This window comes from Populus nigra, chromosome 11 (assembly GCF_951802175.1).
Source record: "Populus nigra chromosome 11, ddPopNigr1.1, whole genome shotgun sequence".
Lineage (NCBI taxonomy): Eukaryota > Viridiplantae > Streptophyta > Magnoliopsida > Malpighiales > Salicaceae > Populus > Populus nigra.
This window is the reverse complement of record NC_084862.1, coordinates 4,940,186-4,957,995: the sequence shown is the minus strand read 5'-3', so window position 1 is coordinate 4,957,995 and position 17,810 is coordinate 4,940,186. Positions and strand designations below refer to the sequence as shown.

General features: G+C 33.6%; 2 protein-coding genes across 2 annotated transcripts; one reads left to right on the top strand and one right to left on the bottom strand.

The window, feature by feature from the left end:
- The first annotated feature begins 2,405 nt into the window (after positions 1-2,405).
- Positions 2,406-4,593, top strand: LOC133706204 (DELLA protein RGL1-like). Its single transcript, XM_062131683.1, has one exon. It carries the CDS (start codon positions 2,480-2,482, stop codon positions 4,277-4,279), a length of 1,800 nt encoding a protein of 599 aa, XP_061987667.1. The 5' UTR covers positions 2,406-2,479; the 3' UTR covers positions 4,280-4,593.
- A 2,302-nt stretch (positions 4,594-6,895) lies between these two features.
- On the bottom strand, positions 6,896-11,779 carry LOC133706205 (SUN domain-containing protein 4). The gene is made up of 5 exons (XM_062131684.1): positions 11,348-11,779; positions 10,632-10,855; positions 8,511-9,784; positions 8,331-8,416; positions 6,896-7,152 (listed from the first exon to the last, which is right to left on the bottom strand). The coding sequence occupies exons 2-5, from the start codon at positions 10,789-10,791 to the stop codon at positions 6,909-6,911; spliced, it is 1,764 nt and encodes a 587-aa protein (XP_061987668.1). The 5' UTR covers positions 10,792-10,855; positions 11,348-11,779; the 3' UTR covers positions 6,896-6,908.
- Between the last annotated feature and the right edge of the window lie 6,031 nt (positions 11,780-17,810).

Here is a 17,810-nt window from a genome sequence, read left to right as displayed (position 1 = left end):
GCATTCAACTCCTGTATATTTGGTGAATTTAGGCACTTTGAACTTTTAAGGGACTACTACATTTGGCACAAAGCATATCTTTGATGCCTTTATAGAATCATCAAATTCATGCCATTAATCTTTTTTAGGCATTCTTCCATTGCCAAAAATACTCTACCTCTTACTTCTTTTTAGGCTTTTCATTATTAATCTTTTTTGTAGTCAGCTCTAAAGTGAAGGTAGATATTACTTTTGAAAATACTAAAAAATGATAAGGAGCTCTTGGAAATCCCTGGTTTATTAGTTCAATATGAACTGCTTCTTGACAGGCAATCCCTTATGGATGAAAACTTGGAGGTACATATGAAGATTTTGGAGCAATTGAAATGTGTTGTAGATATGCATTCCTAATAAATTTTCTTAGTTGAATTGAATTTTTTTAATCTAATATTGACCTTCTAATCTAATTGTATCAACTAAAAGCTATAGAAGCTGACCTAGACAATGGTGGCACATGCTGGTCATATGTAGTGCAAGACTCACATGTTGAGGATTTTGTGTTGCTAATCACGTGTGCTTAATGCTCTACCGTTGAAACTTGCTAAATAAGACAAGAAGACCTGGTTCTCAGGTGGAAGATGATGAAGATAGTGACTGGGTTGATTTAGGAGCAATGTCTACTGTTTTAGGCAAATTTAATGGTTGGCTTTGTGATGTTTATTAGTATTTTGAGTCTTTTTGATATGGGTTGAAGGGTAGTTTAAGGTTGGTGAATTGTGTTTTAAGAGGTGATTGGGCGGCGATTTGAAAGGTGGCAGTGAGTTGTTATTAAGGAGAGATTGGGTGTTTGTTGTTTGAAAGAGGAAGCTTTGGTTCGAATGAGTCCAATGGTGTGTTCCATAGATTGACTTGGCTGGAAACTAGTTAGAGATGTGGGATACAACAATTGAAAAGGACAAGTGGATTTAGTGGGTGTTTGTTTACGTGGTAACTTTAGCTTTTAAAGCAAACCGTGTAAACTAGGTGTTTGGTAACATGAAAAAAGCAGTTTATTGTTTGGTGGGCCTCATAATTTTTTCATCAAACTGGCATTTTGCACACAATAGCTGGGAGCTGCTTCTTTTGTAATTCACCGGGGCACTGTTCATAACAGTGTCCATGCCAGGGGATGCCAGGTGAATTAAATTCACCTGCAACGCGAGAAGCATTCACTTGACATTGTTCACGTATGAATTTAATCAAAAGTATTTTTTACAATTTTTTTCAAATTACAACTACAACAAGTATCATAATACCGAACATACTTTAAAAAAGGAGAGTGAAGAACATGGCTAGGGTGTTTACCTTGGGAAAAAGGAGGAAGAAGATGAATAAAGGTTGCTTGTGTCTTAATATATTTTCTCATTATTTTTTCTCCTAATATTTTTTTCTAGTGCCTCTCAGACTCTTCTAAATTTTTTCTATGTATTGTGATTTATCCTTTTCACCATTTATTGTCTCCTCATCTCTTTATCTTATAGCTGTTCTGGTGAGGGACTTAAAACTTCTATATTTATTTTGATGCATATTTATTTACTTACCTGCCATTCCACTCTATAATTTTTTATTATTTATTTATTTTTCTCAAGAATTTTTATTTTTTTTAAATATATTGGAAAATATATAGTGGTTAAGAATCGGTTACTTCATTGATCTTGATCCAACTTTTATTCCGCCGAGGACACAAATTAATTAAGGCTGCTCATCTGTTCTCCACCCGGCCACGTCATGGAGAATGTTCCTATTCAAATTTTGGAGATTCCGGGTGGAATACCTTATGCATTAAGTTATCTGGCTCGTGACTCATTGTTTAGATTACAGTGCTTGTTTTTATCTTCCAAAGCTCGCAGTATCTGCTTGCACCTTTTGCCGTCTTAGAGTATTTTATTTCTATATATGCCAATGGCATAGAAATTGTTAAATCATATTATATATGTGGGCTGCCTTGATAATATCACCATGAAGCTAACTGGTATAAATTGTATACAAGCTAGCAATTATTTGTCATAGTTGAAATATTAATTAATATTATTAATATAAAATAATATAAATTATATTATATGATGTTATTTAATTATTTACATTATTAAATTGAGATAATTTTTTAACATGATATCATAGTTTTAATGAGCTGGTGGTTATGAGTTTCAATCTTATCATTTTTATTTATTTGATAAAAATTAAATATAAGATAATGCGAACATGTATAAATTTTAAGGTTAAAGTGTTTTTATTTGAGAAAATATATTAAAAATTATATAAATTATATTTTGAGATTTTATTTAATAAATTAAATTATTGGAGTGAGATAATTATTTAAAAATAAATAATAATGAAAGGATGCGCATGGTGAATAATTTTTTTGTCTTGTGTAGTTAGAAGCCTAGGACTGCTCAGGCTATCAAGTTAGAGTAGAAGCTATACTTGACATACCAAACTGTGAGCTGCTATCCATTTGGAGATGGAAAATGCTATATTGTCCTTGGAGGGGAATAATCCTGAAGTTGAAGAAAAGTCAAGTTCTGCAAATAAAAGTTCTGAAAGTGTGGATGGAGGGAAGACATGGAAGCAAACTCCGTTCTATTGTTCTGAGGGATTGGGACTGTCTGCAGGTGTTGATTCTCTTTGTTCCGAGGATGAGGTGCTGTATGAAGACGAGCAAGAATTGCAAGATCAAACATTGTTGGGTTGTGCAGCTTTTGATGATCTCAATTTTGATGGCCTGTCTCCGTCTATACAGAATTGTCAGGAGGAAATCACAAAGCTTGGTGAAATCGTCCAAAATGGGAATCAAGACAGCGAACACAAGAAGGACAAACGATCTGAGGAATTGCATTTAGCTTCTCTTGAGCTGCTAAGAAGATTTGGTAATGGGTTCAGACTCTTGAACAGTGGAAGGATAGTTGAGCCAACTTATGATGCACCACCATACACAGCGGTGGAGAGCCGGGGATTCTCAACAGAAGAAATCATGGGGATTGCTGGGGCAAAGTTTATCCAGTCTGCTTCCCAATCAGTTGAAGTTTCCTCTATGTTTGACAATCCCTTCGATCTTTCTTTGGCTGGTCTTTCCCACGAGGATGCCAAAATGGTGGAGCTCTCTGAATTCCTTTTGGCTTCTGCTGAGAAAGTAAGTTGTGAACAGTTTGACAGTGCGCGGAGACTACTCAAACATTGCGAAGAATGTTCTTCTGATGTTGGAAATCCAGTCGAAAGAGTAGTTTATTATTTCTCTGAAGCTCTTCGAGAGAGAATTGAAATAAAATCGGGAAGAGTTACTTCAAACGGCTTGAAGAAGAATCAGTCAGTTCATATCTATGATACAATGAAGACTTCAAAGCAATCATTTGATATGGACACTGCAATGATGAGGCCGAACCCGACCATTCTGGAATGTCAAAGAGTAATGCCCTTTTGTCAGATTTCGCATTTTGCAGGAATACAAGCCATTGTGGAGAATGTGGCTGAGGCGGAAAGGATTCACATAATTGATCTTGGAATCAGGAATGGCGCACAATGGGCAATCTTAATGCAAGCTTTAGCATCTCGGTGTGAGTGCCCTCTTGAGCTTCTCAAGATAACTGCTATTGGGACGACTTCAAAGCATTTAATCGAGGATACAGGGAGGTGGCTAAAGAGTTTTGCGCAGAACATGAACATACCATTTTCTTTTAAGATAGTAATGGTTTCGGACCTTTTGGACCTGAAAGAGAATCTATTAGAGATAGCTGTTGAAGAAAAAATAGCCGTTTACTCTTCATATCTACCTCGGAAATTGATTGCAATGCCAAATCGGCTGGATTCTATGATGAAAATGATCAGAAACATCAATCCATGTATAATGGTGGTCACCGAAGTAGAGGCAAATCACAATGCACCATCTTTTGTGCATCGTTTTGTTGATTTACTGTTTTACTACAGTGCATATTTTGATTGCCTTGATGCTTGTATGGAGAGGGATGATCCAAATAGGATGATTACGGAGTCACTGTATTTTGGTGAAGGAATCAGGAACAGTGTAGCTAGTGAAGGAGAGGAAAGAATAATTCGAAGCGTGAAGCTTGATGTCTGGAGGGCATTCTTTGCTCGTTTTGGCATGGTGGAGACTGACCTAAGCTCATCATCGTTGTACCAAGCAAAACTGATAGTTAAGAAATTTAATTTTGCAAGCTCTTTTACACTTGATGTGGACGGGAAGAGCTTGTTGTTTGGATGGAAGGGGACACCACTCCACTCCCTTTCTGCTTGGAACTTCACTTGATCGCAAAAGGTTGTTGATAAAATCTGAATTCTTTCGAGTAATCCCTTCCAGGATCCTTTCTGGAGTCGTTATTGATCGATGAGCAGTTTCTTTCTCGATATATGTTGATTTATGTGGAAAGGAAGATCTCATGCTTAAGTCATGGTTGCTGTTCTGGAGCCGGACAATTTTCTTTCAACCATAGAATCCTTCATGTATAAGTCCTAATTATCTCCATTAAATGTTCAGCTGCTCAATTGTGAAACTTAAGTTTTTTTGTTATGATGATAGGAATTTCTGTGATGGTTTCAAATTAATCCGAATCATAATTTCCATATATTTTTAATTAGAAAGGTTATTGATAGAAGCAAAAACTAAACAAAACAATAGAGCATTGAAAATACAAGAATTTAAATTTACAAGTTTTTTCTCTAAAATTTAGATATATACGGTGATTGTTTTTTAAAAGATTTACAAGACTTTTAAATAAATTAAAACAACTTAAAATCTAAAAACATTAAGGAAATTAAAACTAAATTCATAATAAAACAACAAATCTAAAGTACTATAAGAAAATTAACAAAATTAACTCAGTCAGAAGTATTTGGATCTAAAACTTGATTCTAGAAAATCCAATAGTTCGGCTTTATATAAGAAAACTACCTTCTAAATAACTTAGAAAATAGTCAAATTTCCTGTTATTTTAGCTGTTATTTTAATTTTAATATGCTAACCTACCTTAAGTATGAATACACTTCTTCTTAAACTTAGACGTATTTCACAATTACATAAAAATATTTGTCAAGCATTCACATTTAATAATGTCAGACTCTCACCTGAATATTAGAAATTTCTGTTTCTAAAAGTCCAGCCGCTGCATGAAGAATAAGGTACACTCCTCAACTTCTTTTATCAAAACAGGTGAACAGTTCTGCAGTGTTTTGCTTCCAAAATGATGACAGATCATTCTCTAAAAGCCAGCTCCCATGAGCGAGATCAAAAATATTTGTACACAAAACGAAAACAACGATAAAACTTCTGCATTGAAATCCCAAATTGAAGAAAAATTGCATGCTCCTGCAAGGGGGAAAAACAAGAAGAATAGGAGGGAAAATGTGTCCTTCCCTACAGCAACATGCGGCCACCTGTAAATATTATCATCTTGAATGATATGTGGGCACCCTAGGGGTGCTTCCATGAAATAAGTAACCGCAAGGTTCAGGATATGCACGCCTTGTTTAGAAGTCAATTGACTCAGAAAACATATTGCAAGTGAACAATCCTGTGGCCACAGTAATGCCTAGTTGGATTTCCCCGATTTAGAAAAGGTTAGTGAACAATGTCAAGGTGAATAGTAGCAGCTTTCTCTCTGTTAGCTTTTTTACCATGGCCATTTTGGAATGTAAATCGGCAAGGAACTCAAATTTTTCAAGTCCCAAGAGCTCCTTCAGGTGTTCGTAGTTTAAAAGAGCGAAAGGGCCAAATGATTCAAGTCTAGAGTCTCAAACTAATTACGAACAAGACAGCTATGCTGAACCTTATCCAGATGTTTTCGCTTCAGTGACGAAATGTATAAACAATTTCCAGAAAGCATTCTTAAGATCCTCCCCGAAGAATGAAAAGAAACAGACTAAAAGAATCATCTATCACGGAACGAGTTAAGATCAGACAATTTGTATGAATCAATCCCAGTACTGGCAGTGTTCAACTGGTAAGCTTGTATCACATAATCAATTCTCCACATAGTATTCTTCAAATTTCCACAGATCATGCTGGAAAAATTAACATCAGGGAGGCCTTGAACGTACATGCACAAGGACTTCATAATTGATGCATGAACACTGCCTTTGAAGCTCTAATAAAATATGACCTCTCCCCTCTCAATTCTAATCAGATGACATTTCAACTTGTGTGCAACTGAACATTCTGCACATTTCTTCTCCATTCTCAAACAAAAACACTTCCTCTACCGGCGGGCTTCTCTGGGCCAAACAATACGTACAGAGATTAGTTGCGGGAGTTTCTTGTGCGCATAGAGGAGGCTTAATATATGACAGCACCAACCTCCAACACAACCATAGCTATTGTACAAAGCTTCCTCCTTGTACACTTAGGAACCTTTCTGTCGTGGGATCAAATCATACTTCCCAGTTGGAATAGATTTACCACGTACCGATTCAAAAGGACCATATTTGTGCATAGAAAAGATTACTCAAGCAATATGACAACATCTAAATTTCATTTATCTAATAAAGACACTACGACATTTTATGTTTTACCTGCCTCCTTTCTGACACAAGAACCTTCAAGTTTCCACAGATTAACCTCACCCCTTCCCCCACGATGACAAGCGCACAAAAAAAATTATGAACTGCCGATGGAAATACACAAGTTCCCAGAAAGTTTTCTTTTAAACAAACTTAAGACTGATAGTGATAGAGATTTTCCTTTCCAGGAACAAAAAAGCAGTGCACTCTACCAGAAAATAATCACAGAAGGAATCAAGGTAAATATCCTCAGTTATCTTTTCTTATTTTGTTTTGTTTTCTATCCACACGCCACATAACCAGAAACCTTACAATCTCACAATTATCTACCAAATCATACCACCCGCCACCCTCCAAAGACAACTTGATGTGTTGTACCAAAATTATAATGATATTACCAAAATAATAACGGTACAGCTCAATAGTAAGAAGTGCCAGGAAGAGCCTGTCCAACAAAATTTCCTGGACTCTGTTCCTTGAACATTAAATGCCATATAAACACTCAACAACAAATCTACAAATAGCCTCACAAAAGCCAAAATCCCAAAAATTAAACATATAAGAAACACTGCTATACCCTTATTCTCCATAGATTTCTGAATCTCTAGAACCCTTTCAATCTTTGATCTGCAAATTAGAGACACTGATTAGATCCCCACATTTTCGAAAACATCAAGGGGGACAAAAGGGAGAAAAAACAAAAGACCCATTAGCAACAAAATTGAAGGAAACAAGGAATAAAGAATACTGTAATAAATAATTGAATAATTCTACTAAAAAATCATACAAGGGGAAAATAACAACAGGAGGGAAATATTTGTAATAAAAAAGATATAGTGGTAGATGAGAAATGGATAATCTAATTGTTCCCTTAATATCCTATTACTGTTATGGGATAATCCAACATGGTCTGAAAATCATCAAGTCATTAAAAAGACATGTCGCTCAAAGCCATGCATGATCCTTCCAGAAGCCAGTCCAGCACTTGACACATACTAATGATATCTCACAGGCACTTACAAATACCTTTGAGACTCATGTAAGGGGACCCAAGTGGATTAGGGTACTAATACATTTGCCCTGTCCCTTTCATTGCATCTATACGAACTTAGACAGGTATTTTCCAAGATGCCACTGATCAAGATGCACAAGGACACAGAAACCCATATTATTAGGAGGCCCATGTATAGACGTTCCTCTTCACATTATCTTAAGAGCTGAGTTTTTTTCTTTTTTCTTCTTTCCTTTCTTACTCTCCCTTTTCCTTTTAAGAGAGAACTTATCCAAGGAGAAGGCATAATCAATTCCTACACTTCAAGAAGATTAAGCCTCTATCCCCAGGAAGGAAAAGTTATTTAACTTTCTGACTGCAATAGATAAGAAACCCTCATCCATTTTTCTTTTGATTTTTCACTTTTCCTTAAGCCATTAGTTTCTCAATACTTGGGATTTTTTTACACGGTTTATATTATGCTTGCTACAGCTAATATAGTTGCTTAATTGTAGTTATTTGTTTAATTTTTGCTCACTACCACTTCAGATTACTACAAACCACTAGCAACCCCGTCATTTTATTTTTTTCCAAATAATGTTTAAGGCCATCCTCATATGCACTGTTTGAAGTTTAATAAAGCATGTTATGTTGCAAAGTTCTTTGGTCTCAAAAGATTGGAGTCCTAGATCAATCCCTGTATCAAGGGTTCTTTTTATAAAAAAAACAATGCCAAATATAAGCTGTGTAAACAAATTTTAAAAGCATGGTACCCAAAAGCAGATGAAATATATCACTAGGGGAAAAAAGTAACCTGAGAATCAAATTATCCCTGAGGAGTCCGTCCAACTGTGTGGAAGCAAGGGATTTCCAAGAAATAAGATCATTAACATCTTTGGCCTGCAAATTGTAATTAACAGTAAAAGAGAGTTGAAAAACAACAGCTAGAATCCAAGAAATAATCAAAACCAAAAGAGTTAAGAAATCCACGTACAATGAGATCCTGGCTGCTGTGGAGACTCTTTACATCTGATCTCATCTTCTCTAAAAGTATATCTTTCTCTCCTAAATCCTTGTCAATTTCTTTGAAAATATTGCCGTATTTAGAATTCACTTCCTCAAGGTATCGCTCCAAAATGGATAAACTCAAGTCCAGAGAACGAACTTTTTGCATCAATATTTTGAGAACAGAGTCCCCAGGCATCCTGCCAACTTGTTGATGCCGAACTTCTTCAACTGGATCTGGCAATTTATTTTTCACAACTTCATTCTTTGCATTTGAGTTTTCCACTGAAGAGTCTTCCATATCACTGTACAAGTCTGTATAAGTATCATCATCCTGAGTGGACTCTAGTTGGGATGATGGTGGTTTCTGCTCACCAGCTCCCACCTCATATCCAAATAAATTATCTTGATCAGAGATCATATCCTCCAGCATTTGCTCGACAGCATCCACTCCATAAATTTCAATAACACTTAACGTACAATAAAATTCTGAACCATAATGGCTCAGAAGATTCAACCTTAGATATCTCACCCCTATCAGCACCTGAAGAGTAAACCTCTGAGCATGCTTAACATTTGCAGCTGTAAAATTCCCAAGCTTCACCCAGTCACCTGTTGGATAAACCAAGCTTCCAAGCAGCTCAAAATGTTTCAAGTTAGAAGAATAATGCTCAAAATTTGCTATTTCAATAGTATCTACCAGTGTTTCTTCTGACAGTTCTATTACAACAAATTTCTCCTCTGCGGAGCATGGATTCCGAAGGTACTTATCCTTGTCTCCGACTAAGATATTGGAGGCCCCCTTTGCTTCCTTATTGAAAGCCAAAACCTTGGCTCCTTTGGAAGCTGAAGCATAGTTGTATTCTTTACCTCCAGGCTCCATCCTATGAATTACACCTCCAACTTGACCAGTTCCAGGTTTACTTTTAGAGCTAAATGCTCTACTTTTGAATTCATCAAGACCGAGGGGCACAACACGAGATGGTCGATCAGTCTTTTGAGCATTATTTTCAGACTTCACAGCTGAACCAGAATCTACCTCAGATTGCTCAACAGCAAAGGCATCATTTGTGTTTCCTTCACTAATAAGCAATGTGTCACTGGAACCTCGGGTTTCAGCACTATCTATACACGAGCTCTCATCAGAACAAACAGGACAAGTTTCTTTTGATTGATTTTTATCTACAGAAACAGAGCATTTGCTGGGTTCGGCTGTTGCTTCATTCCAAGTGGATACGCTAACTGGAAGGTCTCCAGACCCATCTACATCAAAGGAAATAAAAGATTAGCTTGTAAGAATCTATGAAAACAATGCAGCTAAAAGATGAAAGAATTTTGAAATAGCACAGATCCGGAATAACATCACTAATTTATACCAAAGATATCTCAAGGAAGAAGAATTAAAGGCAAAGCCTAATTGAAAACAAATTCTACTTCAACATGAATATTATTGTCCCGTAAGCTTCCTATGAGTGGCAACATTGGCAATTTAAGATAACAATGTGTGCCTTTCTTTACACATTTTGGGGAAAAAACTACCATGTTTAAGCTTTCCTAAGACAACATATAATAATATTAGGGGAAAGAAAAGGCTAAAAAAGTATTAAAAGATTAATTGCAGACGCTGGGACAATTGCATAGACAAGACCATGTCAGTTTGTAGGAAGTATAAGATCAAGTTATAAACATAGACACTTCAAACAAATATAATTAGAGGAATTGTAACATGAATCTAGTGGAGAGTAATGCCCTATCAGAATAAAGTTTACCAACCAAACAGTCTCAAACCCTATGGAATCAACATACATGAGTAACACAAGATCAAAGAAAGCAGGTACTTAAAAACAAATCAACCACCAACCCCACAGCTGGTAGTTATAAACACTCAACCACTACCACCACCATTGCCATTTCTTGCCTATTTCTCAATATGATTGTTGGTTTATTTAATAGAAAAACAACTTTAAAAAAAAAATCCATTTTTTATCTCTGGCACATTACTGGGCCATTTTTTATGGTAATTTCCATCAGATGGAAAGCCTTACTCCCTTCGCATCTTTTAACTTAATAGATCGCTAAGAACATCAAGAAAAATTGATAGGAAGCTTACCTGTATAACCATCGCCATGACTGATCCATATACTCAAGAGAAAGACAAGCCCCCACAAAACAAAAACCAAAGACAAAGAAACCTTGTAGAATTGATTCTTTCCACGAATATCCTTCTCCAAAGCTCTTCTTTCAAGAAAAGCTCTACGTGATCTCTGCATCGCTCATCAATCCGACATAAATGGCTAGCTAACTTTCAAGTTTTAATAAAAAAAACAAATTAACCTGCAACAAATAGCACAAGAACTTAACTTCATTTCCACAATCAAAATCCAAAAAAACAAGTACGATTTAAATCCAAATTCAGAGAATTATAAAGGGCTTTCATTTAACTTGCAAATTCAGCTAAAAAGGACATTGACAACTCCTAATTCAACAAAGTGGGCAAATGGGTTTTCTTCAGAAACAAACAAAACACTCAAAAGGCAAAAAGAAAGTTACTCCTTAAGCAATGAAGTTGATATTCTACAGCGGGTTCATCATTAAACAGTCGGGAAAAAAAATCAACTTAGCGGTAAAGCAAAAACAAAAGAACCACTTGGATCATAAGCAACATACACAGTGAAACAACTCTGGCTATAACTAAACTAAATCAACAAATCCCATTAAAAGAAAACAGATTTCCATAAAAGCACCCCAAATAAAACTAAAAACAACGAAATATAGAGAAAATGATATGCCAATGAATTTATTTAAAAAGGGTAATGAAGAAATCACCTGTATTGAATTGAGTTTGGGAAAAACTAAAAAAGAAGGAGTGATCTTTAAGATTTCTCGACCAAGGAGAAGAAGAGGTGAAAAATCGGGAAGGTCAACTTGACGTGAAAGGAGGTGGAGAGGGCAGAGTTTAAGGCGAGTGTCTTCTGCGTTGTTGTGAAGAGTCCTTTTCTGATTTGATCCAGCGTTTTTTTTTTTTTAATTTTACTATTACCGCAATTACTGCGTCTCACTCCACAACTGCAAGCAACTCCTCATCATAGTAAGCATTGTCTCTCTTTTGCAACGCATGCATCTCTTCTCCCTGTTTGCTTTCGGCTTCTCTGTATCAATTTCGTGAGGTCTCTCTCTTGTTTTCAAACAAAAGTTCCGGACTGATTGATGATTGCCGTTTTCTTTTAAATAATTCAAACACCACCTTGTCTTGTCTCCTCTCTAATTGGTACTCTCTTTAGTTTTGAATTTACCCCTTGTTTAAATTTGAATGGAAGGAGAGGATTTCTTTTATGGATATTAATTGAGGTCTCGTTTCCTTCCTTAATACAAACTTTGAATTTGGATTAATATCTTGTGCCATGATTATCTTTGCAAATTGGATATTTAAGATTATGATTATGATTATTTTTTGAAGTAAATTTTATTAAAAATACATTAAAATAATATTTTTAAAATAAATATATTAAAATAATTTGAAAATATAAAATATTAATTTAAAATAAAATAAATTTAATTTTTTAAAAAAATTCTTTTAAAATACAAAAATAAATCAAAATCACTTCTGCTAAATCTATTCTGGCTTATGAGTTAATTTAGAGTTTATTTGATATTGTAGTAATGGTTAATTTTCAAAATGTGTTTTACTTGAAAATACATTAAAATAATATATTTTTTTATTTTAAAAAAATTATTTTTAAAACAATTAAAAAACATAAAAAAAATAATTTAAAACAAAGAAAATAATAAAAATATTTTTTAAAAAATATTTTTAAAATATAAAAACAAAAAGATATTTATTTCAAGATAGAAGTAAAACAATCAAAATTATATAGGTGATCCGATAAGTTAAGCAATTAAAAATTAATTTATAATTTAAAAAATATCTAAAATAATGATTTTTTAATATAATTTTAAAAGCTCATTTAATGGGTTGACTTACAACTAGACTGAATTTTAAAAGAATAAAGAACGATAAAAACTCAAGTTGATGTAATAAAATCTAGTTAAAAATCCAATTGCATCCCAATTATTTATTTATTTATTTTAACAAATATGACAATAATAATTAAGAGCCGACTGCCTCAAGCCTAAGGCCGAATTGATCACCGGACAAATTTAAAAACTATATTTTTAACATAAAAAAATGAATTATATTATTTTAATTTATCGAGATGAATTCAGAAAACTGACAGCTAGGTCCAGGTCGGTCTGATTTAATTACTATGTACAAAATCCCTATATTTACCAGAGCCAAAACAATTTACGAGCTACCATCGTGTAAAGTGTAATCCGTGTCCAGACGAAGAAATCTGTAAGCATTAGTAATCATTTCACTCGTGGACCAATAAAGTAGGACCACGTACGCATTACAGCACAGCAATGTGAGGCGTTCTTGGCTCCTCTAACCACCTGGTTGACAGATAGACTCTAGGGTGCCGTGCGTGGATTCTTAGCGTGTCTAAAAGAAAGTGAAAAATGAGCTGTCATGCTCGCACATAGAGATATTGATATTGCGTCGACAGCGTTGTGTTTTGTATCTTTTTAAAAATATTTTTTAAAAAATAAAATAAAAATATTTTTTTTCATTTCAATTTTTTATATTATTTTAATATGTTCAATATCACAAATAAATTTTAAAAAATATAAAATATATTATTCTAATATATTTCAAAGTAAAAACCATTTTAAAAATAATCTCTACCATAATATTAAATAGACTCTAATATAGATTTTTGTTTACGATTTAGATTTGAGAGGGAGAACAATAATAATAGTGTGATATCTTTTATTTTTAAGTATTTTAAAAAGTATGTTTTTATAAAAAAAATATTAAATTAATAATTTTTTAATAATTTTGATACGTTAATATTAAAAATTAAAATAAATTTAAAAAATCATTTCAAAGCATTTTTATATAAAAAATATTTTTAAAAAGTATATTGCATTACAAGACTAAACACACACTAACTAGGTTGTTTTAATATGCCAAAACCATGTTTTATAGTACGTGAAGTTTTTCATTTTGGCTAATTTCATACTTATGTTTTTTTCGTTAAAGAAAAATATCTTTACATTTATTTATTTTTCTTTAATGTTTTCTATGATTGTGAAAAAAATTCTTTAAAATGGGTTTCTAAAAGTTTTCTTTCTTAAAAAAAAAAAGATAAGGCGTGGTGGGGATACATGATCCTAAACACTGAGTTACACACACATATGATTATAAATAATAAAGGGTAATATGACCTTTTGAGATGTTGAGCTTTAACTAATGTTTTTGTATTTAATTTGTTTGAATTTTTAGTTGAGTTTTATTAATTAGATTTTATTTATATTAAACAGTTTTATTTATTAATTAGACTTTATTTATGTTGGCAATTTTGTTTTATAGATTACGTCTAATAGTTGGTTGTTTTAGGGCTTATTATTTGTATGTAACTTTACAGACATTGCGTTCAATTTGATGATTTGAATAAAAAATTACTGAGTTGCAAACTTTTTCAAACTATTTACCTTCTTTTCTTTAACTTTCTCTTCTCTTTCTTTGTCTTTTTTTCTTACTTCTTTTCTTAAATCTCTTTTGTTCTGCGTCAGCTTTGGTATCAGAGCAATGCTTTTAACTGGTTTTATAGTTCAACAATCCATGGGCTTGTTCAAACTAAAAAAAAAAACTCAACTCAATTTATAAACCCTAGAAATTATAGAGAGACATCATCTTCATCATTGATAATGATCTAGATAACTCTTGTGCAACCGCATTTCCTGCAAAAGTCACCTTAATCAAACACACCTTAAGCACTCTAGCCATCATGCAGGTGTTTGCATTCTCCCCTTTTTAATAAATTTCACCGTTTAAATTTAAATTTTGCCTATACCTCACAACAACTTGGACTTTCTTGGTTATTTTTTTATTCATTTTCATCCAATCATAATTAATTATACTATTTATTGGCTATAAGGCCTTCTTTTCCCTTTTCTTCTTCCCTCCCAATTCTACCATTATCTTGTTCATTTCATGTTGATCCCAACTCGTACATATTTGTAAGTTTATGTATATCAATCAATAAATAATTTTCTACCTTTATGCCATATTCACCAGAAAAATCCACTTAGCATAATATTTCATATAATGTTTGCCTATCAAATCTTGTTCTCCAATTTTTTTTTTAACTTATCTTAGTTTCTTTTATCATCATAGATCATATGTACTATCTATTTTCACATTTATTATTATTTCCATTATTTATCTATTTATTTTCATCTCGAGTTTTCATTACTCATCGAGGTCTCATTACTTCTGGTCTTATATTTATGCAAGAGTTTACATCATGCGAGTAATATTATACCATATAAAATATTATAAATGGTTGAGTTAAATACTTATGTCATTAAATTATCATTAAAATTTGGTATTACTTCTACTTATAATACAAATGACTTAATTATATATAAATTGCAACATCTTATGCATGATGATCTTTTTGATACCCCTACCTTATTATCCCTATGATTGGCCAAAATGAACATATTAATGTTAATTTAGATGCATAAATTGTTTTTACTAGGGATGGTAAGATTTAACAAATCCCAATTTATGAGATAGATAATTAGATTTAGACTATACTTGAATTACTAAAAAGACATCACAACAGTTTGATCATAATCATTGAGAGCATCATCAAATCCTCCTTGAACTACACTCGATGGGGTTGAGTGTCTTTAACCCTAAAAGAGTTGGTTGGGACACTAGACCTAATATATGGTTTATGCATGCATATGATCATAAACAATAGAGGGTACCTCAACCAAATAAGAGATTAAGCTTTAGCTTATTTTTTTGGGTTACTTTATTTGAACTTTTTGTTGAGTTTTATTAACTATGCTTTATTTATTTTGGACAATTTTATTTAGTGAACTAAGCTCAATAGTTGGTTGTTTTAGAGTTTATTATTTATATGTAACTTTCTAGATATTACATTCAATTATTGATGATTGAATAAAAATTATAAAGTTACAAACTTTTTCAACCTCTTTCTCTTCTCTTCTTCAACTTTCTTCTTTTTCTTTAGCTTTTTTCTTTTTCTTAACTTCAGTTATTGATCCTTAATAAGGCATGTGATAAACTCAAAATAGTCTTTGTTTATAGTTATTATTACGCATATAGAAGGATCCTTAAGATTCTCCTCAAATCATGATGTACCTTTTATCAAAACTCAATCACATGATTCTAGGCAATCCCTTGATTATAGACAGTAGCTATATATAAATGGATACGTTGTCTCTGTATATTAATTACCTTGCTATAATATTGCTAAAGAGACTCTATAAATAAGATGTGCACCACCAAACAAAGGCACAATGGTTTTACAAACCTTGTCATGGTATCAGAGCACCTCTAAGGATTCACCTCTCTCGATCCAAATAGCCCTTAAAACTCCATCATCTGCTCTATCATTTAACTCCATGGTCCATCTCTTGACCATCAAGTTATCTTCTTCCACCTTTCTCCTCTAGTGTAGCCAAGTGTTGCCATTACTACAGTGTCAACATCTTCTTGGATATGTTGATGGCTTCATTAAACCTCCTTCTACAATTATCGATTCTGGTGACTCTGCCACTATCAATCTAGCATTTGCTAAATGGCAGCAGACCGATCAACTTGTACTAAGCCTTCTCCTTACTTCTTTGACTGAAAAAGCCATGTTTGTTGTTGTTGGCTTAACCTCTTCACATAACGTTTGGTCCGCTCTAGAGACAACATTTGATCATCATTTCAAATCTTGGGAGTTACGTTTCAAAGATGAATTGCATGACATGAAGAAAGACACTTTATCTGTTGTTGAATATTCCCGTGAGTTCAAATCTGTTTGTGACCAGCTTGCTGCCATGGGTTACCCCGTAGATGATCTCGATAAAATACACTGGTATTTACATTGACTTGACTCTACTTTCTTTATCTTTTCTACTACATAGTTATCTCTTTCATCTCTCCCTTCTTTTACGGAGATTGTTCCCATGATGGAGAGTTATGAAAATTTTATTAAATCATTGGAGCTGCCTCCCACGAGATCCATTTTTGTTGCCTTCACTGCCATCATAGTAATAAATCTATCTCTGCTCGTGGTAGTAATTGTTCTTCTCGTGGGGGTCGTAACCGTGGAAATGGTCATTTTCAATGCAGCTGCCCTTTTCGTTGTCAGATTTGTTGTAAGGAAGGTCATTATGCTACTTCTTATCATGATCGCTACTCTCATTCCTCAAAATCTGCCAACCTTGTAGAGTATTTTACTCAGGCCTTTAATTAATATACAGACACCGGCACTACTGCACACATGACTAATGATGTTGCTCAGTTGGACAAGTCTAATATGTATATTGGTAAGGATTGTGTTGTTGTCGGTAATGGTGCCACTCTTCCCATTTCTTATACTGGTATTCTTTTTCTCACCTCTTCCCTTACTTTAAAGGATGTTTTAGTCGTGTCTGGCTTAACTAAAAAATTGACTTCCATTAGCAAACTTACTTCTGGTTTCCCTTTCTCTATCACTTTTACTAATGACCGCTTTATTATAAAGAATATAGTCACAAGAAAAGTGGTGGCAACCAGGCGGTGTGAAAATGATCTTTATGTGTTTGAGCGTAGACATCACTTTTTACTTTCTGTTTTTTTCAATAATTGTCCTCGAGCTTCATTTGATGTTTGGCATGCGTGTTTGGGCCATGTGTCTCACTCTATTATTTCTCTTTGAAATAAAAAGCATCAATTATGTGTGACCTCTTTGCTGCCTACTCCCATTATTTGCTCTAGCTGTCAACTCGCAAAAAGTCATAGACTACCATTTCAATATAATGATAAATAGGCATCTCATGTTTTGGATCTTAATCATTGTGATTTATAGGGTCCATCTCCCATTTCATCCAATTTAAGTTGTAAATATTATGTTATTTTTGTTGATGATCATTCCCGATTTACGTGGCTCTATCCTTTAAAATTTAAATCAGACTTTTTTTTTGCATTTTTCTTTAATTTTAGAAATTTGTAGAAAATCAGTTTTCATTTAAAATCAAAGCATTTCAAAGCGATGGAGACACTGAATTTACAAATCATCTTTTTCAGGATCATTTACTAAACTGTGGCATTCATCATCAAATGTCTTGCCGTTATACACCAGCCCAAAATGGCCAGGACGAGCAAAAACATCGACATATAACTGGAACTGGTTTAGTAATGCTTTTTCACTCACATGTT